Source organism: Ischnura elegans, chromosome 8, assembly GCF_921293095.1.
Source record: "Ischnura elegans chromosome 8, ioIscEleg1.1, whole genome shotgun sequence".
NCBI classification, from domain to species: Eukaryota; Metazoa; Arthropoda; class Insecta; order Odonata; family Coenagrionidae; genus Ischnura; species Ischnura elegans.
The window spans coordinates 81,779,544-81,806,610 of record NC_060253.1 but is presented as its reverse complement, the minus strand read 5'-3'; the positions used below and the strand labels follow the sequence as shown (position 1 = coordinate 81,806,610).

The window sequence follows — 27,067 nt, the reverse complement described above, 5'->3', positions numbered from 1 at the left end:
CAGCTCAAAATACAAATAATTCAATTCTTATGTAAGATTTCACATTTTCCCGGCATATGATGGCGGTGAATTCTTCTCGGGTTTCCATCCGGGTGAGCTCCATCTCCATCGCTGCCGACGTTTCGATAGAATCCTTTTCTATCGTCATCAGGGCCGATGACGATATGACGGTGACGATGACGTCAACGGCCCTGATGTCGATAGAAAAGGATTCTATCGAAACGTCGGCAGCGATGGAGATGGAGCTCACCCGGATGGAAACCCGAGAAGAATTCACCGCCAATTCAATTCTTAGTCTATGTTTTTTGAGAAAGGAACAAATATTTATTTCACAAAATGACTGGATAAACAATTGTATGACCGTAGTCCCTTACCACTAAGAGGGGTAATATAAGATGAGGGGCCCGGGTACCTGCTCCTGGATTTCGAGGGTAAAGCCTAAGCCCCACTGTGTTGGCTCGCAAAACAAAGACATTGCACACCTGCGACCGTCAAGGGGGAGAGCCAGGAAACGTATATTTTCGGCATTTGTTCACCTGCGTAGGAAAATCTCCGACGAAAATTTGCTGCTTTCGTCTCGCGGGTCAAGAAACGTCCAGATGCATATTTTCATCTTTGGTACAGAAAAGGTTAAAAATGGTGCGTTTTCTGGCTGAACATCATTGGTAATATTGGTTCCTGATGGCATCTCTATCCAGGGTGAAAATTTCGAGACATAATTTTCCTCCATCCTGTATACATCGACTCTGGATAAAAATTTGTTTGTTAAAGCTCAATATTTTTTCACATAAAAAGTTGATCTTTCTGGCAAAAAAAGGTTGATGAACAAACTTAAAAGCAAATGCAATAAAAAAATTTAATTTTGGGAAGTGTGCCTTAAAAACACACTGCCTCTTTCTGTTAAACAGAAAACTGTAATAAAATAAGCTGGTTTAGCAATAGACTAAGTAAGAGACCAATTAAGGGACCAAGTAGGTCATTACCTATGGGTAGAGGTCCGTGAAAGTGGTTTTATTTTTTGCTAAAATTCGTTTTACAACCATGTGATTTCGGTGTTATAGAAAATCTTGGCGGTGTTATTATAATGCTACAATTTTACCACAATTTTAGGCATTTTATTATTTTATGGCTCACGTTTCATGAATACTTATACTTTTATTAAGCATTTTACATATCATTTAACACAATTTGGATTATACAAAATTTCTGATAAAACTAAATGAAAGAAATGGTTTAACTTTTATTGGTTCAAGGTTCATATATGAATGGTTCAAATATGTAGTCTTGGTGAATACGATCGGCAAACAGCAAATTCCCACTACCATATATGTATGTGTATACTTCGAGAGCCATTCCAGAATTTTTGGATTGTCAAGTTTCTCTCACTAAATAAAGCCTATAAAAATGCTTCTGTAGTAGCAACAACAAGCTCCTCCTTTGCTTTCTTTGACTGAGTGACTGTGTGTTCAAATGATAGCTGTCGTTTTTCGGGTCCCCTTTCTTTCGCACGTTTATGAGTATCACTACTGATGTGATTTAACAAAGTGTCTCATCTTTCAAATTAAATATTTTATCGCAAACTTTGCACAGTAATACTCTTTCTTTCTTTTACTCTTTCTTTCTTTACTCTTTAATAGTCTTTCACATAAAATCATTCTCAGCTGAATTCACTTGCCCTGATATGAACAGTATCTCTTGCTTTTGGCATTTTAAAATTCCTATCCTTTGTTCTATAATTAAAGCTGGAACTACGACAAAAAAAAACAGACCAACCGCAAAACACAACCTATCACAACGGTGTTTTCAAACTTAGTGCTGGGTAGCTACGGTATAACTATAGTACTGTATAACTTACAAATTGGCCGAAATGTTTAATGTCGCAGGTTCACTTTCGATAACCCTCACCCAGATGTTGAGGGAAGGTAGGACAGCAGCTAGATACAACAAAATCACTTAGTTTTGATTACAGCTGTTGCCAATTGGTCAGGAAAGAAGCACACTTAACAAAACATAATCGGATTAAAAGAAACTTAAAAAATTATTTCCCACTTATCGATCCTGAAAAATCCAGAATGAGACGCTTTCTCACCTGAAGAATTAGATATTAGATTTGGCTAATGTCAAAATGATTTTTTTTTGCATTGTAGCTCAGTGGGGAGCCGAATATCCGACGATCCATCCGCTAATAAGGAGAACCCCCTCTCCTCCTATCCTTTCCGTTCCTTCCTTCCCTTCTCTCAACTGCTAGCGCTTCGGGCGTTCAAATACAGTGAGTCCTCGTTCAACGTCACCCTGTTTAACGTCATTTCGCGATAACGTCACGAAAATTTTGAGAGCGTCATTCGTTTATCGCACCTTTGCTTCCCGATAACGTCAAGTCTTTTAAATATCGCGCGATAAAAAATGCGGAGCGGAGGGCGTTGCAGATTGTTCGTTTTGTGGACGGTAATACATTCAGTCTAAACGAAGTGTAAAACGGTGCGTTTATTGTTAATTGCGATTACGGTTTTAGCAAATTTTCTGCAAAATGAATTCTCAGGTAGGTGCGCAAGGTTTTACTTGACATAATGGTTTTCCGGAACTAAAAAGTTATTTCAAGGAATTTTTCCGTGTAGAGCTCGGAGTTTTTGTCGTCACTTTTTTCGCCATGTTCACAATAATTTTGGTTCCTATAACTGCGACGATGTTTCAGCTATGATGATGCCCAGGCGACGCTCACCCGGGTGACCACCATAGTCAAATGCGGGAAGATACAAAAATAGAGAAGGATTTACGTCACTGCTGCTATTGTCTTCGATGAAGATGGGAACTCATATTTATGCCATAGTTTGGCATTTCCAGCGTAAAAAATGCCCCAGATATGATATGCTAAAATTTTTTCGCGTAGGAATTGTGAGGTCTAGGAGCCGATATTCACTTTTACAATTGTTTCTTATGGTATATTATGTTTCGATTAACGTCATTTCGTTTATCGTCACATTTTTCAGGAACCATAAGTGACGTTAAACAAGGACTCACTGTACCCATACGTGTCTATGGCCGTCTTTAAACGAATCGAATCGCACATTTGACGGCCGCCGTGGCGCCCATTTCAATCCGGTGGTGCGCCGTCTACGGCGTGAAATACAGGCAATGCTACATTGAGGCCGCTTTTTGACGAAACGACTTTTGGCCGACCGCCGTTCACGCCACAATGGCCGCACGGCCGAAATTCAGGAAAATTAACGGCGGCCCGGTCCCAGCCAGCGGCCTTGTTTAAGTCAACGAAATTGTTACATTAGTCCCACACTCAAGGTTTTCCTGAAACAAGTTATCCAATAACACTGTCTCATGCATCGCGGTGAGTCACTGGAATTACTGCTCGGCATTGATGCGTACCGTGCGCATGAGCTTGTATTTCCGCTCTTCTGCGTTAAATTTCTTTCCACACATTTTTAATTCATACTATCTAATTATTCAGGTGAGAAAGCGCCTCATTCTAAATATTTCAGGATTGATACATGGGAATCGAAGAGAGGCTGTGATAAATTAAACGGCAAATTCTGGCGGAGAAATCACTACAGTGCGCGATATTACGCTGATGCGTTATGCACGAGACTAAACGAACCAATTGACGTTGGAATCGTAATGAGATAGAGCAAATGAATGCTGGCAGCGTTAAACAATGAAGGTTTAGTCTTTAATAGATTATGACTCATTAGTAGAGGTCCGTGAAAGTGGTTTTATTTTTTGCTAAAATTCGTTTTAAAACCATGTGATTTCGGTGTTATAGAAAATCTTGGCGGTGTTATTTTAATGCAACAATTATCCCATGTTTATGGGCGTTTTATTATTTTATGCTACATGTTCCATGTATACTTACACTTTTATTAAGCATTTTACATAACTTTTAACACAATTTTAACTGTACAAAATTTCTGACAAAATTAAATGAAAGAAATGGTTCAACTTATACGAGCGGACTGCGCACGGTTCAAAACATCGATTTTTATTTTGCTTGATGCTAATGGTCGTAGTTAATTTTTTTGGATGAACTTTCTAAAACGATTTATATAATTCAACGTAAATATCTTGAGGTAACTCGGTGATCCTTTTTTTATAATCCTACAAGAACACAAAATTTCGACGAAAAACAGGGTCCGCCATTTTGTATCGTATCCGCCACAAATAATACAACTAAGTTTTGAAAGTTGCCAAGAATTAACAATAATAAACCACATAATAATATTGTAAATTTTTGTTTCTATTGAATAACTACAGAAGGTGTGGCACTAGTTTTAACATGCTGAATTTTGATAAAAATTCAATGAGAGCAATTTTTGCAAAATTTGTTCCACTTTGAGGCCAAGTAATTTGTTTAAAAAAAATTGCCAATGAAAAACGGCTTGCGTTAAAAATTGCACTAATGCATTGACAACTTTTTTGCAAAGTTTCAATTTCCCCACTCAAAAAAATCGATTTTGAGGTTTTGTCCAGCTTTTTTCGATTTCAGCCCACTGTGCGGCGGTACGCCGCCTAAGGCGTGAAATACAGTCAGTGCTACATTGCGGCCGCTTTCTGACGAGACGACTTTTCGCCGCCCGCCGTTCACATCACGACGCCTTGAAATTCAGGCCGTTTTCAGACGAGACAACTCTCTGCCACGCTGTGGGCCGTGCCGTGAACGGCGGCCCGGTCCCAGCCAGCGGCCGTGTTTAAGTCAACGAAATTGTTACATTAGACCCACACTCAAGGTTTTCCTGCAACATTTTATCCAATAACGCTGTCTAATGCGTCGCGGTGAGTCACCGGAATTACTGCTCGGCATTGACGCGTAAGGGGCGCGTGAGCTTGAATTTCCGCTCTTCCGTGGCCGCATTAAATTTCTTTCCGCACATTTTTAATTCACAATATCTAATTTTTCAGGTAAGAAAGCGCCTCATTTTAAATATTTCAGGATTGATACATGGGAATCAAAGAGAGAGGCTGTGATAAATTGAACGGAAAATTCTGGCGGAGAAATCACTACAGTGCGAGATATTACGCGGATGCGTTATGCGCGAGACTAAACGAGCCAATTGACCTTGGAATCGTAATGAGATAGAGCAAATGAACGTCGGCAGCGTTAAACAATGGATTATGACTCATTAGATGTGATTTTTTCGCTAATCCACCTTAAATTGCCTATAACGCAAAATTTCGTTTTAATTGACCGATTCAGCGTTATTTCGTGTTATTTCGCGATATCGCGTCTCGCGAAATTCAGGGACCTCTACTCAATAGATGTGATTGTTTTGCTAATCCACTTAAAAATGCAAAATTTCGTTTTTATTTACTGATTTTGCGTTCATTCGTGTTATTTCGCAATATCGCATTTCGCGAAATTCACAGACCTCTACCTATGGGCTCAAAGGCTTTTGAGGGCCTCAATGAGTCCTTCCTTTTATATCTTCCACCAACTTAATTATTTCAATGAGGCCAAAGAAAACTTTACATTTCTTCATTTGCGGCAAATGCTGGATAATAATCTAATCACATAATTTTCTTAAGAGGCTATAGTTTTGCAGGAAAACTGTTAATTTTTTGTTAACGTTATTTTTTGGGAAGTGATTAAAATTCATCCCCACTTTATGTAGACTCAGCCCATGAGTTTGAGTTTCACTTCTTAGATTAACAGTTGGAGAATACGTAATACTTCCTTGAACGTGATTTCAATTTACCCTGTTTCCATATCAATGCAATGGTTCCCTTGATGGGGTTGATGCTTAGACTTGAGAGCTGATACAAATTTGGGTAAAATAAGGAGAAAAACAATGAACCTAATGCTTCCATAACCCATTTATGCTGAAGGTTTGAAAAAATGGACAGTATACATTGACTTGTACATATTGCAGGAAAAATATAAATGAAAATATCATCTAAAAGTAAAACAATTTATGCCTACCTAATTATATATTTAGGTATTCCAAAACTGGAACACCTAATTATATATATTTAATATATAATTAGGTCTTCCAAAACTGGAACACTAGGCAAATCCACTACCATAGCATACTAAATGTTGAAATGACATTATTTACAATCACATATTTATTACCTCACAAATGAGAGGGGTATATAGGTGAAATCTTATAAAATATGAGGATGTATTTTTTTTTAATTGGATAGTGGTACAGTAGAACGTTGAATAATGACCACAATCCGTTCCAGAAAGCTGGTAGTTATCCCAAATGATCGCTATCCAAAACAATGTTTCCCATATAAGAAATAAAGGTAATAGGAATAATTGGTTCCAAGCTCCTATTGACTTGCTTATATGAAAGTTACAGGGTATATAGGTATTGTACTACATTGTAATACTTGTAGACTTACTATTGTAGACATTGTATTATTTTGTATCCATTTGGGATCGCACGGCACGGAGCATAAACATGGCCGCTACACATCTGTCCGCTAGCCGAAATTTTGTTCGCTATTCGACGCAAATTTGTTTGTTATCAGAGGTGTTCACTAACCAAGGTTTCACTGTATTTTCTTGGTATTGGGCTCAGCAAGTTTGCTTTTCTTGACTTACACACACATGATACATTATTCGGGATGAAAATCAAGTGACAACACTTGAGAACTAGGGAGATTGCGAGATGAATCAAGATAGTGCCTTAACATGTTATGCTGCAAAGCCATGTTAAGCACGGCCTTACATATTGTAGGTAAAGTCATGGTGATTCTGAAGCCTTATCATAATCATGTTGCAACTCTACCTCTAATAATTACAGATAATCAATTGAGGAGTTGTTTGCTTGGTAGAGACTGGTTGTCTGTCATAAATCCGGAGTGGAGGAAGTCATTACTAAGGTTGGACATTGGCTCGGTTAACCAAACAAGTTTGTTTTCAAATGATGATGTTATTGATTTCCAGTATTTTCGGAAAAAGTGTCCAAAAGTCCCTGGCCAAAGTGACTCAAGGATTTTAAAACGTCAATTATGCTTAAAGAAGTCGCCTGTGCGATTATTCATAGAGCATATTGTGTACAATATGCACTTAGATAACCTGTAGAAAATGAACTAGAACCCTTGAAGGCACAAAAAAATCATTCCAAGGGTCAGGCATAGTAAACGGGCTTCTCCCATAGTTTGTGGAGGAAGAAATAATGGGAACATGAGAATCTGTGCAGACCTGAAGGTTACAATAAAAAAGCATGTGGTTATGGACATTATCCCTTGCAAAGATTTGATGATACTCAGCCTTGGTGAATTGTAACTACTTTAGTGAACTAGACCTCACAAATGCACATTTACAGTTGCTGGTACGTGATGAAAGTAAAGAATTGTTAACCATAAACACACATGTTGGATTATTTACATCAAATAGGCTTTGTTTTGCCATGTAAGGTGTGCCATCAATTTTCCAATCTGTCATGGATTCTCTTTTGAAGTGCGTACCAGGGGTTCAAGTCTACCTTGACAATGTCATAATAGGCTAGGCAAGAGTGTTCTTTGATGTTAGAAAAGGTATTGGCGAAATTAAATTAATTTAATGAAAAGATAAATCCATCAAAGTGCAGACTATTTTTAGGATCATTATATGTTTTGGGTTTCCGTGTAAATGGGCAAGGTCCATCACCTGAAAAGTCGAATGCTTTTAAATAGGATTGAGTGCCAAGCAATGTGACTGAATTGAAGTCTATCATTGGCATACTGAATTTTTATCACCAATCGGTGCCTATGAGCTCAACAATGTTAGAGCCTCTGTATGCTCTTACACATAAAAATGTTTACTAGCGCTAGACATTTAAATGTCGGAAAGCTTTTGAGGAGGCCGAAAATGCCATTTCAGAAAAAAACTCTTGGTTTTAAATGATCCCCTTAAGTCATTGGTGCCTACATGAGATAGTAGTGCCCATGGGGTAGGCACTAAGGTTCCTCATTTGGCCATTTTTTAAGGAGTGAATCGTTATACCAAGCAAAAGTTTCATACCCAAATGGCTATTACAAATATGATTTTTTTTCAAAATTGGTTCATATCTTCTGTTAGCCATTTTGCCTTGAAATTTCTAAATTTTTAATGAAAATGTAAATAATTTAAGTTTCGTTTGAGCGAGCACTCATTTTTGGTTAAGTCTAATTTGACTTGGACTTCTTTTCTCTTGTTTTGGTAAATGCCACATCATAGCTACAACACTAGATATGTATGATTTTCTCATTGTTATCTTGGTTATCCTCAACGTTTTGACTGTCATTCAAAAATGACAACAGGGAAACTGTGAATTCAAATTATTCATATTCAAGCCAATTATTTATTCAATATATATTATAATAGATAACGTTCAGCCATTTCTTGCATTTTTGTGGCACAGGGATGTCAACAGTTCCAATTAGGTCAATTCTTGGACTTTCTCTGATCCATGAGAAACTGGTTCTGAAGAATAGGACCCTTTTTTTTTTTACTAGGATAAGACTCATATGGGAAAGCTGGCACATTTTCAGAAGGCTATATGAAATAGTTTCGTCGCCTCCTCAGTAAAACACTTCAACAAGACATTCTATTATTTACTATAATACTCTTCAGGATTTACTTTGCCCTGTTGCATTCATTATGCAGCAGGAGATGAGTTGAATTAAATTGGCTGTGTGACTGCAGGAATAGATGTTTTTTTTCCAAATGGCTTGTACCTATAAAGAAACTTCAGAGACATTTTCCACAAACATAAAGTACATATACTTAGTCGTTGATGGCATAAAAGAGAAAAAGAGAAAAAAGAGCTCTCATCTTAGTGACTACTCTTCAAATTTTCATAACTAATTTCCACATTTTTGACTGAAAAAAATTACTAAATTCACATCATTTATTGCATGCATTACGTAAAAATGAGGTTGTGTTGCGGGTTGCCAGCACCAAAAAACTGCTTTCAGGCACACAGTAAAGTCATTTTCTCGATAATTAAAATTCAAGGTATTCGAGGTATTCAATCTAAAATATCAATTTAAGTCCAAAGTTATACTCCATTGCAAAAAATGAGTGCTCGCTCAAATCAAACTTAATTTATTTACAGTTTTTGTTAAAAATTTGGAAATTTCAAGGCAAAATGGCAAACAGAAGATATTAACCGATTTTGAAACATAAATCTTATTTGTAAACCTATTTGAGTACGCAACTTTTGCTGGGTATCACAATTCGCTCCTATAAAAAAAGGCACAAGGAGGCACCCTGGTAGACACTACTCTTGCGCACGTCATTGATGGGGTGGGACACCCTATTGCTTTTGTTTCCACAACACTTTCAAGTGCAGAAGAGAATTACAGTGATCTACATCGGGAAGCAATAGCTTGTGTATATGGGGTTAAATACTTTCACAAATTCCTGGCTGTTAGAACTTTTACCTTAGTCACGGACCATCAGCCTTTGCAGCCTATTTTCAACCCTCGAAAGGGTATACCCTTAGTTGCAAATGTTAGGTTATAAAGATTAGCATTGTTATTGTTAGTTTAGCATTACAAGATTCATTATAAGAAGGGTACTGATATTGCTTATGCAGATGCTTTGTCCAGGCTTTCTCTTGAAGGATTTACAAATGTGCCATTGGCTATGATTTATTTTGAGGAAGAATGTTTCTTTCAAGGTAGTGGCAGCTATTCCATCTTGTGAATTTAAGAGGGTTATGAATGGCTGGCCTGAAAGACTACTTGAACTCTGTACATATTCATTTCAAAATTCGTAATGCAAAGATGCTTTTGTAAAATTTCATTAGTGCAACATGACAATACGTACCTTCTAAATGATAGCATGTATAAAAAAACTATGATTTTTGTTTTGTCACCAAATTAAAACAAATTTCCAAATTTGGCTAAAATTAGTTCCCTCAAGGATCAATTTCTGTCTCATCTGTCTACCTTACTTATCTCAGGGAATTTGATTTAGTTTCAACACTAACCTGATAAATGCATGTCGAATACTTTTTGAACTGAATTGAAAGTTTTCAGAATCATATTTGAAAGGATCTTCATTATCATCCTCCGATGATGGAGTTAGACCACTCATCGCTCCAATAGGTTCAGCTCCAGGATACGGAGGTGGGTATACTCCTGCCTGTGGATGATACATTCCTGGCTGTGGAGGGTACACTCCTGGCTGTGGAGGGTACACTCCTGGCTGTGGAGGGTACATTCCTGGCTGTGGAGGGTGCATTCCTGTCTGCGGAGGGTAAACTCCAGGCTGTGGGGGATATACTCCTGGCTGCGGGGGATATACTCCTGGATGTGGGGGATACCCCCCTGGGTGTGAACCATAGCCTGCAGTACCTGGTGGGGGATAAGACTCTTCCTGACCTAATGGATATTAATAGAAAGAAATCAACAGTGAACAAGATGCATCCTGAACCTTTTGTGAAAATATCAAATGTAACAAAACCTCCCTTCTAGGCCCCTTCATTGCTTCAAGCAGTGGTGGCATCAGGGGCCAGGGCCTACCCAAATTATATGGACAAATTTTAGAATCAAAGTCCATAGTAAAATTTTATTTTATAAAATAAAATAAATTGTGTTCAGTTATAGGTATAAGGAGAACCGCTCAGTTAATTGGCTAAATGATTCTGTTTTGTCCATATTGATTAATACATATTTAGAAGTTTTTCACTTTCTTCTCAGTAGGATCAATTTTGCCATTTTTCAAATGAATATAAAATGAATGCACCCTTACATTAAGGCCTGAGGCATGATTTGCTTTTGTAGCATGGTATGTCAGGAAAGGGGTGCCATTCGTGTAAGGTCAATAAATAAATGTTTAAAATAACATTTCATCCTTCATACTTATCCATATTAACCCTAGGTTAGGCCCAACCATTTTATTTATCTAGCTCGCCCATTTGACACATGCTAGAGCCACTGCTGGCTTCAAGATTTGTTAATTATTACTAGAGATGGCATAAACGACACTTTTTGAGGAGCTGCCTCACCGCTCACACAATCCAACTCAACAAAGCGTTTCAGGGATGAGGGGAGGGGGAAGAGGGGTGGAAGAAAGAGGAAGAGGGGAAGGTGGTGAGAGGGGTATTTCTGAACGAACATTTAAAATGAAACATTTCCTAGATCACAATTTGAAAATTTGATTACAAATCAATCACGTATTGCATAGTCACAATGTTTTACAGGTGATGTAACTGAGGAACAAATTCAGCCCATACGTTATACCTTTCATGGGAGACGGAAATAGTATTCCGTCTTCTGAGCTTAGAGATGACGACAATTTAAAAAATTCTGTTACAACAAAATACTCTCTCTGAAACTACATGATCATGTTAACAATTCATAGTTAATTTCCTCGATTAATCTCAGCTGTTTGTGTTAGAACAAATTTTCATTTTTGTCTCATGTCTCTTGTCTGTGTATTATTTTCATAAATTTGCTGTTGCTAAAAACTTTTACGTGAGCATCTTCAATCACTTTTCCTTCACGATGCATGGAGCATGCAGGAGAGAGAATTGCGATTAGGGTCCTAAAAGATTCTTTAGAGCAATACCCAGAAAATGAATCAGGAGAATATTTCAAGCAGCATGGTGAACAGTGGGCTACCCTCGAAAAGTGCCATATGCTCACTTTGATCAGCTAAACATGTGATGAGCAAGACACGGAACATGTTTGTGGAAGGAATCGTTTGCGCATGGAGTCCGACTCTCACCGTACACGACTCCAATGCGCACATTCCGTGCTGAGGGAGTACGACCGAGTCCAACTTCTACTGCTCAGGACTCCAACACGCACAGTGTGCGCTGAGGGAGTCGTTTCCAGAGGGGAGGGAGTCATGACTCACCAAATAAGACTCTCTCGCATCACAGCTCTATCTGCTGAGTCGCACATTTGAACTGACTCACTCGCACGATGCCCATCACTAATTATTACAATCACAAAGGTAAGTTATATCATTAACTTTTAAATGCCCAGTGTGCTCATCAGGTATAGAAATAAAGGTCCACTCCCTGCTTAGCATGCCCATAATGACCCACTAAATCAAAGACAGTAAGAGGTGACCATTTGGCATTTAAATCCGTCAGCTAGAGGTTAAAGGGTAATTAACTCCACCAAGAGTTAACGTTGAATTTCACTTCATTTCTGATAACATATGTACACTGATTTCTTTGCTAAGAATAAAAGGTACATTAAGGAAACTAAGAGCTGAAACCAGTAGCAGCTGGCACAAAATACTAGCTATGTGCTGCCCTCTTCATTGCCAAAACATGAAATCCACAACTCTATTTGTTACCTTCCAAACCTCTGGTACAAAACAAACTTTTCTTTAGTTTTTCCACAGAAATCTATGCTGCACACATCTTTAAAGGCACGAAAATGAGACCTGATAATCTTATGTACTCAAAAGTAACACCATAGATGTTCACATCACTAAAAGGGCAATATAAATTTGCATTCCTGAAAAATGTGTCCCAGGTTGATTTTCTTATGCCTTGCTCAGATTACGGTTGTTCCAGCAATCGTAGCAACTATGGTGCATTCACACACCTGTAAAACCTGCACTATCCTCCAGTGCTGAAATCTAAAGTGTATGAGAGACTGATGGTTCGCAAAGCTGTTGATGTATGATATTACTGTGTTCAATATGTATCCTGATTCTGATTATTGATCTTCTACCGTATTGTAAACGTTAATACAGTAGAAGATCAACAATCCTGGTGGATAATGTTGGTGTGGTTGCTACAGTGTTGGCTTAACACTCCATTGGCCAGGGTTCAAGTTCTGGCAGTGGCAGAAACTTTCACAGTTAGCGGGATCTCAGTTCACGTGTCCGGCAGATGGGATATTTTGCTGTGATCAAAGACGCCTGCTGGAATGCAGGAGAAAATTTGTCTCCAACACAACCACAACGCAGTGAAACCTGGAAAATGCAGCCTACATTACCAGTGCACCGTGGAAGCCTTCGCACCAACCAAAAGATATTGTTGGGAGCAGTGACGTCATGGCAAAATTAGCATTCCAGAACGCACTTTTTTTTCTTTTTAAAAAATGAAATATTACTCTGTGTATATTATTAAGGCCTGATTACACGGTACATTAACACGCACAAGTTAATGTACGTTTGCGTGAATGATTTTGGTGGACCGGAACGGAACATGTACAAATGCATGAACCAAATTAGAACAGGTTCTATTTTCCGTTTATGCATTCACACAAGTTGGGTGGTTACACGATGCATTTTGGCATTCATACATTTAGACATTAACCCGTACGTGTTAATGTATCGTGTAACCAGGCCTTCACAAGTTGTTATTTACATTTAATAACAATTTTTTTTAATTTGGGTACGAATTTGTATACCAGAAATTTTGTGGCAGCAAAATTGATAAAAATACCATTTAACAATTATGACACCCCTGGTTAGGACTAAGGAGGTTAAGTAACTCTCGCTGACCTCTGAGCCGAATGTTGCCAAACCTCAGATCCTTTCAAAAACCCCCTCGTAGTTTCATCATGACACCGTTTGATAAGGCAAAACAGAAAACTTGTAGCAAGTTTCTAGAGTACCTCTACGAAGTAATCCCCTCCAATTCGGCTGTTGCGAAACATCCACAATTCCTGTTGAAAACCTGTTCATAACAATAGAGACATTGTCATCGCTTTAATATGGTGACTGTAGCATTGAAAGAGGATTCCTTTTTCTTCCTCACTTGCTCTAGAATCCTTTTCTAATTCTCAGGGAATTCTGTAGGCAACTCAGCTTTGTGTCAAATTTATTTTCTCTAGAAAGATTCCATTGAGGTTATCATTGATATTCAAAAAACCTCTTCAATATTTTTGCTGAAACTTTGAGAAACCCCTTGAAGTCTCTTCATTTTCATCAGGTGACCTTTCCACATATAGGTGTGAACAAAAAGTGTTATATTTGTACAGTGGCGCCGAGTCCATGGGGCCCGAGCCCCCCCAAAAATTCGTTACAGATGTGAGGAAAAAATGTGTAAGGCTTGTCGATTTTCCCCGGAGTGTCCAGATATCGAGATTCGAGTTATCAGGGTTCTAATGTTGATCGTAAGACTCTTCTAAAATGCTTTAAAACTTTAAATTCATTGGGGCAAGGTCCCCGGTTTGGGCCCCCCCAATATTTTTTGTAAGTCGGCACCCCTGTATTTGTAATACATATTTTTAGTGCTCAGGTAATTTATAATTGGTGTCAGAAATATAAATTAATGGAGGTATTTTATTGCTAAGATGCATTTAAAATAAAAATTGGTGTTGTTTTAGTTTTTTATTGACATTATATGGCTATTTTGACCTTGTGACATATTCAAAAGGCTACAGTGCACTATTTGTACATCAATTTACCAATTATGAGGTATTTTACGAGGTAGGAACTATTCTGTAGAACAGTTTACTAAATACCCAGGACTCTTCCCAACCCATGTCAGACTGTCCTATTCAATTAAATTTAGTACCAATAGTTAACAATCTTGTTCTTACACGATGACAACGTATGACTGGTACTTATGCACACCTTTATTACCAACAGCTGAGGTCCTTTGTGCCACGAGGTAAGGGTTGATAGAAATCCAGTGTCAGCATTAGCCAACTCTTAACGAAAGGCACCAAGAGGATCACAGCAAAACATCCCATCTGCCGGGCATTTGAACTGGGATCCCACCAACTCTGAAAAGTCTCTGCCACCACTGCAAGAACCCTGGCCCATGATGTGTAAAGCCTGCATTCTAGCCACCACACAGACCTTAAACCCCTGGATTATTGATCTTATACTGTATTACCTTATTGATTATTAACCCGTCAGCACCCAAAGTTTTTTTCAAAATCACAAATCTTTCACTTTTATAAACTATGATACATATGAGCTTAACACAATGAACTCAATTCAAACTGACTGAATAATAGAGGAAATCTTCTACTACGTATGTGCACCGAAAAGCACGCAAAAATTCACATATTAAGTGCATTGCAGAAGCATGGGCTCAGCACTGCACTGGGTGCCATATGGCACTCGTGGGCGTTGACGGGTTAAAATAGCACCATGATGTATTAGTGAAATTATGCTCACAACTAATGGGGTTAATTTGGCGAATGATGACAAATTTGGATTTGGAGAGCTGGAGCACCTCCGACCGAAATTTGGGTGACCAGCATACACCATACAGTCCTGACCTGGCACCATCTGACTTTCATCGGTTTGGCCCCAGGAAAAAAATTCCTGGCTGGCCAACACTTAACAGCAGATGCAGAAGTGAAATCAGCAGTCCGCAAATAGCAATTCTCCCAACAAACGTACTTCTATGAACAGGGCATATTGAAACTGGTATCACAATGGGAGAAATATGTATGTTGATGAAATTTGTAGCAATGCAGAAAAGTAGGTCACAGATGTAAGTTAATTTGTGATTTGTTGGTTTCGGTTCATATTAAAATTTTGGGAAAAAAAATATTGTGCGTTACTTTCCGATCTGCCCTCGTATCACATTAACTGTGAAAACTGGAAGGTTTATTTTTAATAAAATGGATGTTACCATTAATACTGTCAGAAATTAACTGGTGTTGTCAGTCCTCACATAATCATTGAAGTCAAATTCAGGAAGTGAAAGATAAGATTGTCCCTCTTCACTTAAAAGGGAGTTAGCACAATTAGGTTTATACAGCAAAGGATCAGTGTTGGGATTAGAAGGGGAGATTTAAACATAAGGTGAAGACAGCTTCATGTGGCTTTTGAGTTGAAGGCCCCGGTGCTGCATTCGTCAAAGAATGCTGATGAAGGAGCACTACGCGGTAGATTCAATCGACTCTTTTAAAATTTCTTGTGGATAGTCTATCTGATGAACATGTATTCAAAGAAAGGAGATTTTTCTAGGCTCTTAAGCTATTTTTGTATGTGATAACGGATTAACAGAAAGTGCTTGGCTAATCATGCTACGTAAAAAAATTCTATGGAAACACCAGAAAAATCTTAATTTCGTAGTATCACGGGGTAACGTTAATCCTGGATTTTCGATGGTATGGTATTTGTTGGAGGTAACCAACAGCTGAGATTCCTTGTGCCGTGAGGTAGGGGCACGGTTGATAGAAACCCAGTATCTGCATTAACCAGCTATTAACGAAAGGCACCAAGAGGATCACAGCAAAACATCCCATCAACACACTCGAACTGAGATCCCGCCACCCCTGAAAGTTTCTGCCACTGCCAGAACTTGAACCCTAGCCCATGTAGTGAAAAGCCAACACTTTAGAAACCAACCGACCTTATCCCCCAGGATTATTGATCTTCTACTGTATTAACGTATACATTAATTCAAAAGGTCAATAATCAGAATCTTCGACGCCTGTTGGAATGCAGGAGAAACTATTGTCTCCAACAAAACCACGACGCGGTGAAAATCGAAAAATACAGCCTACACTATCTTCTGGGGAACCCACAGGTTTTCGACGGAAGCATCAGGGTTGTCGTATGAAGTACAAAACCATCTAAAGCATTTAAGCATATTTCCAGGTGGATGTCGAGGAAATACCTCCTTGAAAACCTGAACGTAGTCTCAGAACACCCACGATTTTCATTGGGGAAGAGATATAAATAAGGGGAGGGGTCATCAAAGTTTGTCAAAACAACTCTTCTATATCATTTTTTTTATAGATTCTTGGATACTAAGAACGACTTCCCCAAAATAGATTATGGCTGCTATTCTGGATAAGCGTTGCAAAAAATAGCATATGCTATTCTGCGGGTCATTATTGCAACGACCCCGTATTCAGAATGAAGCGTAGTAATAATTTTGTTCGGAATAGCAGCATGCTATTCCTTGCGTGAGCTATTTGGAAGCTCCGCCCCTTCCCGTATGAAAAACTTTCTGAACAGTTTGCGCAACCAATGAGGGAGAAGATATTTTATATATTTTTCTGTATTTTATGGAATATTGACTTGCAATTACAAATAATTGCTTAATTTGCATTTAAAAATTATATTAAACCGTGGATTTATATAATATGCTTTGAAAATCTCGTTTAGGAAATCAGGTGATTGTTGTTGTTTTGATAATATCACAATGGCTTCAGACAGGTGGGTTAGGTCATAATTTTACTGTTATAATGATGATTTATCGGGCAGAAATATTGAATCATTTACCTATATCCGATCGGTCCTTTATCGTGAGATATATGTTATGCGAAATAATCATTGAAACCTAAATATGTTTGATTTTCTTCGTAATTGTCTTAGGCTTCGAAGTCTGTCTGTTCGTTGCATGTCAAAATAAATATGTACCAACTTTTATTGCTTTGATCGTGACGATATAGCTTTACTGTATGAACTAGAAGCTTTCGTTTCTAATACTAGCTTTATATTATATGACTCCCTAATTTCAATTCATTCTCTGTTTAGGAAATGAAGTAGGTGGCAACGTCACCGCTGTGCTTTCATGTAATATGATGGAATAGTATCAATATTTCAGCTGCAGATTTGGAAAAAGCAGAGGGATGTGATGGTGAATTTGAGGATGGATGGAACAACTGTGAAAAAGTGAATCGTGTGGAAAGTGCTGTTGTGTCAGTTATCATTGTTTTCGTATCAGCTGATTTTATTATGTGCTCACTGAAATTTTTGATAGACCCTGAACTGTGCCGATAAACTGAAACTTAATTGTGTGAATAACTTACTTGTCTATAGAGGAAACAATTTGTATTCAATTCCACATGATATATATTGCATTAATGATGTAGTGCATGGATATTCCATTAAACGTTTGTGGTGAATCATATTTGTTCGGAAACTTTATTGGTGTTCGGAGAAATCCTTTGTTTTCAAGCAAGTAATTAAAGTCGACTGCCCGTGTTTATAATTTAGTAAATTTTTAGTTTTAATTGTAGAAGGCAGCGAATAGTGGGGAAAACAATTTCGACTCGTTGCATGTATTTGTATATACTGTCCAATTGAGGAAATGAACGGCTGATCAAAGTATATGGTATTATTATGGTAATATATGGTTTTCATTGAAAGCTATAACTATTAATATATTTGGCGAGTTAGTGTGTTAACACAAGCTTGAAATTTTTCAAGAATCGACCTGATAGCCTACATTGAGGATATTTTTAGTAGCAAGTCAAGTGATGAAATAAAATTATGAATTGTAAATATGAATAAAACACGTAAAATTTGGGCTAATGGTAGTAATTCTTTGCATTAATTGTTATTGTTTTCGTACTGTCGATGAAGCAAGCTTGTGCTTCATATATTAAGCTCGAATGTTAATTCCTAACCAAATCACTTAACTAGTTAAATATTCATCACTTATGCTACTATTATTTAATTAAAATAAAGCTGATATCATTTTATTTTTGGCTATTATTCCATTTTTCAATGCTTGATTAGGTTACTTTAACCTCAGAAAAACAATTCGACATCGCAATGCGCACGTTTTCTGGTTGCAATACCGAATTGCTCGGCATCGAAGACCGCGTAATATTATAGCAAGCCTACCGGTTGCAATTCGCCGTTCAGAATAGTGAATTGCTACGGGCCTATGCTATTCTGAGAATTACGTCTTCCGGTGTAGTAAAAACACGAATTGCAACCGTTCTGAATACCAAATAGCATAGGCGTTGCAATACGCTATATTATAGCAACATCGGTTGCAATAACGGAGAATAGCATAATGCTATTCCATCCAGAATAGCAGCCTATGGGTTACTACGCAGTATCATTATGTCATGACGGCATTACAACCAAATTATTCTGTATACTGACAAATGAATCAATTGTAGCTACCTTGTGGCGGAGGGTTAAATCCAACGGGTGGTATAAGAGGTTGCTGCCAAGTTGACATGTCCTTTAAATATCCTTTAACCTATATATTACAAGGATTACAAGTTATCTGAAATATGACGACACAAAAGGATACAGGGGCTTTACACAAAGGACGGGATTTTTCCTCAAGAACCCTGTGACCCTGTTATCTCGACCTCTCGAGCATAATCGCTGAATCATGTAATCAATGGTCGCAAATGAAATTAAGTTCAAACTTTGGGCGCTAGAGCGGCGGCAGTCGCAGGGAGGCTCATACCAAATATAGCGAAAAATGATGAATTTTACTAAGTTTTATGATAGGATGCATTAGATAATAGTCAGATCTGTATTTGATATGATGGAATGGACGCAGATGCCTGTGACAGTACTGCTAATAGTGAAATTATATTATAATTTATACTGATAATAGGGTTGTTCAAGCCTATCAGAACGGTCTAAAAAAACGAATGTATATCACTTCTGATGTAATTTCATTTTGATTGGGATGAATGACAGATGCGTTGAAAAAGTAATGATGGAATTATTAGCAATCAAAATTCGAACAATTTTAAACGCCGCCAAAAACGGTCGGCCATCTTGAAATAGAGGTGATGACGAAACAAGCCTGTACGGCTGGCCTGTACCCTCGATCGCTCGATGCCAAGCTGAGCACTCTGCATGCCGACTGGACATTTGCCAAGGTTATTCCTTATTTTGAAATGGCCTATGTTGTGCATGAAGCTTCCGGATGGATCAAGGCGACATAAAATCCATTCTTCAAGTTAGGCAGGCAACGTATGTAGTGTAATTGTTGACAGGAATTGAAAGTTTTGTATAGCCGCATTTGCAAGGAAACTACCTACGTGCAGTGAACTTTCATTTTGCCGCTAGTGCAAGTGAACAAAATTTGTGCCCTTAATGTACCCCTGAGTGAATTGATTGCATATAGACGATGAAGTAAAGACTGAAGCGACAAGTGAAGTGAGTTGTGAATGTAACATCTTCGACGAAATTATTTATTTCTTCCATGCTGGTTCAATCAACCCTATACATTTCGATCTAAGGTATTTAACTATTGCGAAGGATATGTTTCATATTTGAGCTAGTTGTACTTAGAGGATACATCGAACGTATATTAATTTTCATTCGTTTGTTCGCCTCTAAGTTCTGTTTGATTTTATTACCTATTGCCAATTCATTTGGAGCATTCGTCAGTGTTTACATTTCACGAATTTCGCTGCGCTGTTGTTTGTTTTGGTCATATTTTGGTTACGGTAATAGTGAAAGTGAAATTCGAAGTTTTTTGATGTTACAATAACTGGTTTAGCTAGTTTAATAATTTGTTTCAGCCTATTCATTTCATTGTCTTCGTAATATCAATGTAAAATAACGTAAACTGATTCTAAGTCGTTAGTGATGAGTGGTAAGTGAGGTGTGGAGAATCCTTACGAACTTCAAGGAGTGCAAATTCTTTTGTGTGTGCAGAGTGATTGGAAAACCGATTGTCATGTTTTATTAGTGTTACATAATAGTGTTTTATATTTATTGTGAGCCAAGTTTTTTATTGAATCAGTTGATTTGGAATATACTGATTATACGTATCAAAAAGACAGCTCGTGAAATGTGTGCGTTGTAGTGCTATTTGTGATATGATGAGCAATAAATATGTACAAATAAGGGTAATTTTGCTTATTATAACTCTTATTAAAGGATAAATTTGGATTTTCTTTAAACGCTGATCTGGCGGCAGACGCTGGAGATCTTAAAAAAAAAAGTGGAATAACCCTGCTGAGCCACTTCAAACACTGCAGTAGGGCATCTACAGGCTTGTGACGTCACACACCAATTCAAGATGGAAGTAGGGCTTTTTGGCGTAACGTAAAATTTGTCACTGTTTAAAGCCTTCTCTAAACATGTACAATGAAGAAAATAACATAATATTATTGTCATTGCTCCTTCTGAAGCACGATCTTTCGATTTCTTAAATAAAAAAAATATGGTGAACAACCCTATAGTGAAATTATTCACACCGGCGCCCTCCACAAGAAACCGTTTAAACTGCCTGAAAAAAAGTTGAAAATCCGCCAATTAACCTCAGGTGCACGAAATAATCAAGGAAGAAAATTGAATAATCCAATGTCCAAGAAATTTTCAGCACACAAGATTGTTTACCATAATACCTTGACACAGTGGCGCAGCGAGGGGGGCGAGCTGTCCTATCCATTTGGAAAAAAACGATTTTCGTCCAAACGATAGGACCAAAAGCAAATCAATTGCTTGGAAGAAGGAGGAGATAAAATTTCTCTCCTCCTTCCATGCCAGTTGTACAGGCATTAGGTCTGAAGGAATGACTGTGAAAAATAGCATGGAAAGACATCCTTCTGCTAGTTTCTTTTCTTCGTCTCCATAATTTTTTTACTAAAAATTTCTGTATTTTGGAGGAAGATGCAGCAGTATTTAATTAAATATCTTTTATGCTTTTGCGTCTCCAAGTGCTTCGAAATATCATTCCTACTGCCGTGAAAAATAGAAAATTATCCGTTACATTTCACACTCTTGACAAAGTAGTAATCTTCCATGGTAGTAATGGTAGTAACTTCTTCTTCCATGGCCATGCACTACAACGATGCGCTTCCCAACCGTGACGTCACGACGCCTTAAAAGTGGGGGGGAAGAGAAGGGAGCGGAGGGGAAGATGTTGGGATAATGGCGGGTCTACTTGCTTATAAGGTCTGTGCCATGAACCCACGAATGTAAACAATGAAAATGTTTCGTGTGTTTTCAGAGAAATTCCGTGGAAGTTGCTGAGATGCTAGTGTCTGTATTCGTGATTTCAAAAGTTTTTTCTTTTTAATTTTCAAGATAATGAATGTTACAATGCTGTGAATGGTTTTATAAGTTATTTACTTTCATGGAGCAATAACTTGATCAAATATGCACTCTTAAAAACTATTTACAGGAGGATGCGTTGTGGGTTAATTCGCATGTAAGCGATGAGAAGAAACTGTAGACTTTTTATTTATTGCTCCTTTAGTTTCATATTAGGGTGCACTATATCTGTGTGTGTAATGAGGTATGACGAATGTCCAGATCATTTGGAACGTGGCGTAACTGGTCCTGGAAAATTGCCGCAGGAACATGTCCTAGTGATAGGAAAGGACAGCAGGTTGAAATCTCACGTTAGGGAATCAATTTCATCATTCCTCGTTGTCATGATAATGAGTTCTCCGGATAACATCCAGCAGAGGACGTCCATTCGGGAAACATGGGCTACCTACGGTGAAGTCCAGGATGTTCGTTACTTCTTTTTTGTAGGCACTAAAAATTTAACTAATGATCAGAGTTCTGTTTTGGGTAAGAATGCAATTTTTGGTGTTATAGTCAGGTGTTCTCTTATGCTGAATATTAACCAATAATCGTTTTTCTCTTCAGTTAAGGAGTATGAAGACAACGAGGATCTTGTTCTTTTTGCTGAGGTGCTCGACTCGTACGAAGACCTTACTACCAAACTTCTTCACTCATTCACATGGTTATCAAATGCCGTCAACTTTTCATTTGTGCTTAAATGTGATGACGATACATTTGTTCGCATGCCAGCTGTCTTGAAGGAACTAAAGAAATCGTTCGCTAAGAATCCCCAGAAGCGTCTTTATTGGGGTTTTTTTGATGGGAGGGCTCACGTCCGCCGCAGTGGAAAGTGGGCTGAGTCAAATTGGGTTATTTGTGACCGCTATCTTCCGTACGCTCTTGGCGGAGGTTATGTCCTCTCTAAGGAATTGGTAAACTTGTTAGCTCATCGTGCAGCCTACCTAGAGCTCTATAGGAATGAAGACGCCGCTGTGGGTGCTTGGCTGTCTACGGTCAGGGGTTTGGAGAGGAAGCACGATCCACGTTTTGATACCGAATATATTTCTCGTGGCTGTAATGAAGAGCACTTGCTAACCCACAAAGTGTCCCCCCAAATGATGAGAACGCTGTACTCCTCCTTGAAGACACGGGGAAAGTTTTGCCCTTCCGGGGAGTTCGCTCTGCGGCACTCGTATTTGTACAATTGGGATGTGCCACCGTCACGGTGCTGTGTGAGAACAAATTCTTCTGTGCCGTGATCTATCATTTCATGATCTATTACTCTACCATAAGCCATGACCTGCATCCAAAAAAGAGCACCTATCCTTAACTCTCGAATGATGCATCCCGAAATGTTCTTGGAAGTCATCAAGGATGTCTTGGGAAATAGCCCAAATGAGAGCATGCAGCACAATGCCTAATGGTGGCCAGTTTTGTTGACATATTGACTATTAGGTTTTCCATAAACAATTTTCCTGTCCTTAATTGTAAAGTTCCGGCTATAAAACATGGCCGCTTCTATCTGGGCTAGCAGGATTCACCTGGATATCGGCCACTTTTGTCTGTGGGGGAAGGGAGGTCAAAGCAGAAACATTTTGGCAATCATGAAATGGACGCTGATTGTACGTGTATATTGTAAGAAACCCTCTACAAACTATGGTATAAATCATTTCCTCCTGGAAAACATCAAGTCTGGAATAACAAAAAAAAAACTTTATAGTAAATGTTGTGCTTCACGGCATCATTCATCTGTTCCACTATTCAGATAGCGTATTAGATTTTGAAATGATATTGCCATTTTGGAAATAAGACTACAGGTTTACTACATGAGGCCTATATTCCAACCGTGGCAGAGTACACTGATCCACCTACTCGGGTGAAACTTCCATATGCCACCTTGTGAAGAAATAACTAGGTATCATAAAAATGTATACCTAGTTATTGTGTCAGTTTTTGTGATACCTAGTTATTTCTTTACAAGATGAAAAAAGAAAGCTTAACCATTTATTCCTAGGAAGAGAAAGTCTGTGTATAATGAATGGAAATCTATGGAATCAAAAGATTACTGAGTAGGCATGTATCACATGGTAAGAAAATACCACCAGAACTCTCTTTGTCATCATTAGCCAGCAATCCTAAGATTGGTTTGACGCAGATCTCCATTCCCCTCTCCTATCCGCTAACCTTTTCATAGCGATGTATTACATCTCTTTTGCATCCTCAATAACCTGTCCTATGTAACTCATTCGGGGCTGTCCCTTGCCCTTCTTCCCTTCTACTTGTCCTTCAACGATTGTCTTCGTCTGGCCATCATGCCTAAAAATGTGGCCAACTAAGTTCTCCCGTCTTCTGCTTAAGGGTTATATAAGACTTCTCTTTTCTCCCACTCTTCTTAGCACCTCCCCATTACTTACATAGTCAATCCATTTTGTCTTCATCATTCTTCAGTAGCACCACATTTCGAATGCTTCCACTCTCAACTTCTCTTCTATCAGCGGTCGACGTCCACGCCTCGCTTCCATAGAAACATGCTGCAAATGTTGCATCTGATGAATTGTATCCTTACTTCTATGCTTGTATTCTCAGCTGTAAGAAGAGTCTTCTTTTTGTAGAAAGCCCTCTTCCCCTGCGCTATTCTACTGACTTTCTTTCTTGCTTCGTTGATAATTTGGCTCCCCAGGTGAGAAAACTCTTTCACCTCTTCAAGCTGATGCTTTCCTAGGTTAATTCTTGCCTTAGCCTCCTCTCTTTTGCTGCATACTAATATCTTAGTCTTCTTTTTGTTGATTTTCAGCTTATATCTGGCCATTGTTCGTTCCATATTTGTCAAAGTCTTCTTCAAATCCTTCTCTGTCTCGGGTATGAGTGCTATGTTTTCAGCAAATCGCAGCATACTAATTTTATCTCCGTGGATATTGACACCCAAGGCTATCTCCTTGATTTCATTCATGGCTTTCTCTATGTGAACATTAAAAATTATGGGGGAAAGTGGACACCCTTGTCTTACCCCATTTCTTATTCTTGCTTCAGCACTGTTGGGACCAGAACACTACAGTAGAAAAATTAATAAAGTTTTTTTGGGCCTTAACTCAAACCTGATTGTTGTATTGTGTCCTCCATTTGTTACTTTTATCAGTGGCTTAAATTTTAATGTCTCTCATACAGTCTTGATTGGTTTTAAATGTGTGATGGTAAGACCCATCACTTTCTTTCTCTTTCATCAGGGAGGAGTGAAAATAGATATACCTTTTGGACCCTGCATAATTTCTACATCAGTCTCATTTGTTCTAGCTGTACATAAGTTAAATGTGTATTTATGTACTAAACTTAAACCAACCCATCCATATCATCACAAGTAGTTTTCTCTCTTTGCCTACCATGTCCGGAACTTTCTCATTTCTTTACTTCTTATCCATCTCACCTTCTATTTTATACCCATATCTCTTATGCCACCTGTCTTCTCTGATCCTCCTTCCTTAAAATCCATGTTTCTACTCTGTATATATCCTTTGCTATAAATCAAACTCATCTACAGCCATTTCTTTACAGAATGATCGCCTCATCATCTCTTTTTTTTTTAAACAACTGTACCTTGGGGCTCTGCCCACCCATCTCTCCCTCCTTTTCAAACTTATATTTCTTCACTCTACTGTTTCTACCCAGCCTTTGTGGTCCACTTCCTTTCCCACCATAATCTATATTTTTTTGTACATTCTCAAGCCTTATCAAGTAGGTACCCAGATTCATTTACTAATTTTCTCCTCTAATTTTTCCTGTGGTCCACAGTCTCGTTATAATCTTTCTGCTCTCTACTTACATTGTGATTATCCAGAAGTTTCAGTAATCCATCTCTCCCAGCTGGGTTGCTTCCAATTACAGATGTGTACCTTGTGCTTTTTACATTTGTTATGTATAACATATGGTATTTGTACCATAGTGCATTTGTAAACATAATGATGAAGGCTTTCAAATTATATTTGTTTAATAAAATTATTGCAATTACCGTGTTTACCTAAATTAAGCCCCCCATATTTTCCAAAAATGCTCATGGTAAAAGTAAAGGTTGGACTATATTCAAATGCATTTTTTTCCCCGAAAGTGAAGCCTCAAAGTTAGGGGGGGACTGTATTTGGAGAAATGCGGTATTACTAAATAACATCTGTGGCTTGAAAGAATTCCTCCCGTCCCTATAAAACAAATAATTCTGTAATGCATCCAGAAAAATAAGATTTAATCAAGGAATTGAAAACTACCAATAAATGAGTCAACTCAGCATAAATATGGCACCTGCCTAGGACTATGGAATCATTACAAAAATGCATTTCAGTAAACAAATAGAGCAAAAGGCAGAATGATTATAATGGCTTCAATTCGTAGCTTTAAAACAAACACGTTGATTAGCATAGGCGGAATTAGGGGGGGGGGAGGTTATGTGCCCCTCCCCTCCCCCCAAGGCACTTAAAGAAAACAGAAATTTTATCATCACGCCCATTTTGTTTAGTGTATTGCAAAACCTCAATCATTTAATTTCATAATAATCCTCAGGGCTTTTTGGATCATTGGACCAGTATTAGCAGAAATGTAGCAACTGACACACTGGAGGAACTTTCATTGACAATGTGCACTGTGTGGAAGCTCGCAATTTCACTACTTGTAGTTTTCCCTATTGTTTTGATCATCTAGTCTAAATGCATTGTTGACATAAAATGTTTGTCCAATCTATTAAGCATATTGGTCTTGAAATGACAGGCAGCAATATGATTGAAACCACTTTAACTTCATTTGTAAGGTGAATTATACTGTTGAATTCTAGAGATTATAGCAGGAAAGAGAGCAATTAGAACAATCTTTGGTAGAGTTATAACTGCTAACTATTCCATCTCTATATTAGTATGTGTTACAAGCAAGACCAACCTCATCATCACTGGTCAAAAAGATTGGTATGACGTAGCTCTCCACTCAATTCTCTCACCAGCTAGTCTTTTCACACCAACATGTTTCTATTCTGTCACAACCTTCTTTACCTGTGACATATTTTGCTCCAGGTCTTCTTTTTCTGTTTTTGCCTACTTTTACCTTGTCAATATTCCTTTATCAGCCTTACATGTCTCAAGGTGTGGCCGACAAGGTCATTCTGTCTTCTAATCAAGGTTTTCATAAGGCTTCTCCACTTCCTCATTACTTACTCTGTCGATCCATTAGATCCTTATCTTTCTTCTGTTGCACCACAACTCAAAAGCCTCTACCCTTGAATATTCCCCTACTGTCATTGTCCATGCTTCACTTTTCTAGAGAAGCATACTCCAAATGTAACTTCTGCAAAATTGTTTCCTTACTCCTTTGTTTAAATTTCCCCCAGTAAGTAGATCTTTCTTTTGGTGGAATGTTCTCTTTGCCTGGACTATTCTGCTGATGATTTCTTTTCTTACTTTTCCTTCGCTAGTTATCCTGCCTCCCAAATACCAGAATTCA

The 27,067-nt window shown here is 38.2% G+C and overlaps 2 protein-coding genes across 3 annotated transcripts in view; one reads left to right on the top strand and one right to left on the bottom strand.

The window, feature by feature from the left end:
* The window catches only part of LOC124163425 (protein lifeguard 1-like), a 29,087-nt gene extending 10,136 nt beyond the window's left edge, over positions 1 to 18,951 (bottom strand). Inside the window, exons 1-2 of one of the 2 annotated variants that reach the window (XM_046540334.1) lie at positions 18,731 to 18,951; positions 9,912 to 10,305 (exon numbers count right to left, since the gene is read on the bottom strand). In XM_046540334.1, coding sequence (XP_046396290.1) covers positions 9,912 to 10,305; positions 18,731 to 18,788 — 452 coding nt within the window. In that variant the 5' untranslated portion in view covers positions 18,789 to 18,951. Of the gene's footprint in view, positions 1 to 9,911; positions 10,306 to 14,473; positions 14,816 to 18,730 lie in introns of those variants that run through there. The other variant, XM_046540336.1, reaches the window with a different exon arrangement.
* Positions 18,952 to 21,521: 2,570 nt separating this feature from the next.
* LOC124164070 (beta-1,3-galactosyltransferase 6-like) lies at positions 21,522 to 23,386 on the top strand. Its single transcript, XM_046541239.1, has 2 exons — positions 21,522 to 22,102; positions 22,181 to 23,386. The coding sequence occupies exons 1-2, from the start codon at positions 21,742 to 21,744 to the stop codon at positions 22,852 to 22,854; spliced, it is 1,035 nt and encodes a 344-aa protein (XP_046397195.1). The 5' UTR covers positions 21,522 to 21,741; the 3' UTR covers positions 22,855 to 23,386.
* Positions 23,387 to 27,067: the final 3,681 nt, after the last annotated feature.

Coding starts and splice junctions, on each gene's coding strand:
- LOC124164070 (XM_046541239.1), top strand. CDS start 21,742: ATGAGAAGAAACTGTAGACTTTTTATTTATTGCTCCTTTAGTTTCATA. Junction 22,103..22,180: donor TGATCAGAGTTCTGTTTTGG/GTAAGAATGCAA, acceptor TTTTCTCTTCAG/TTAAGGAGTATGAAGACAAC.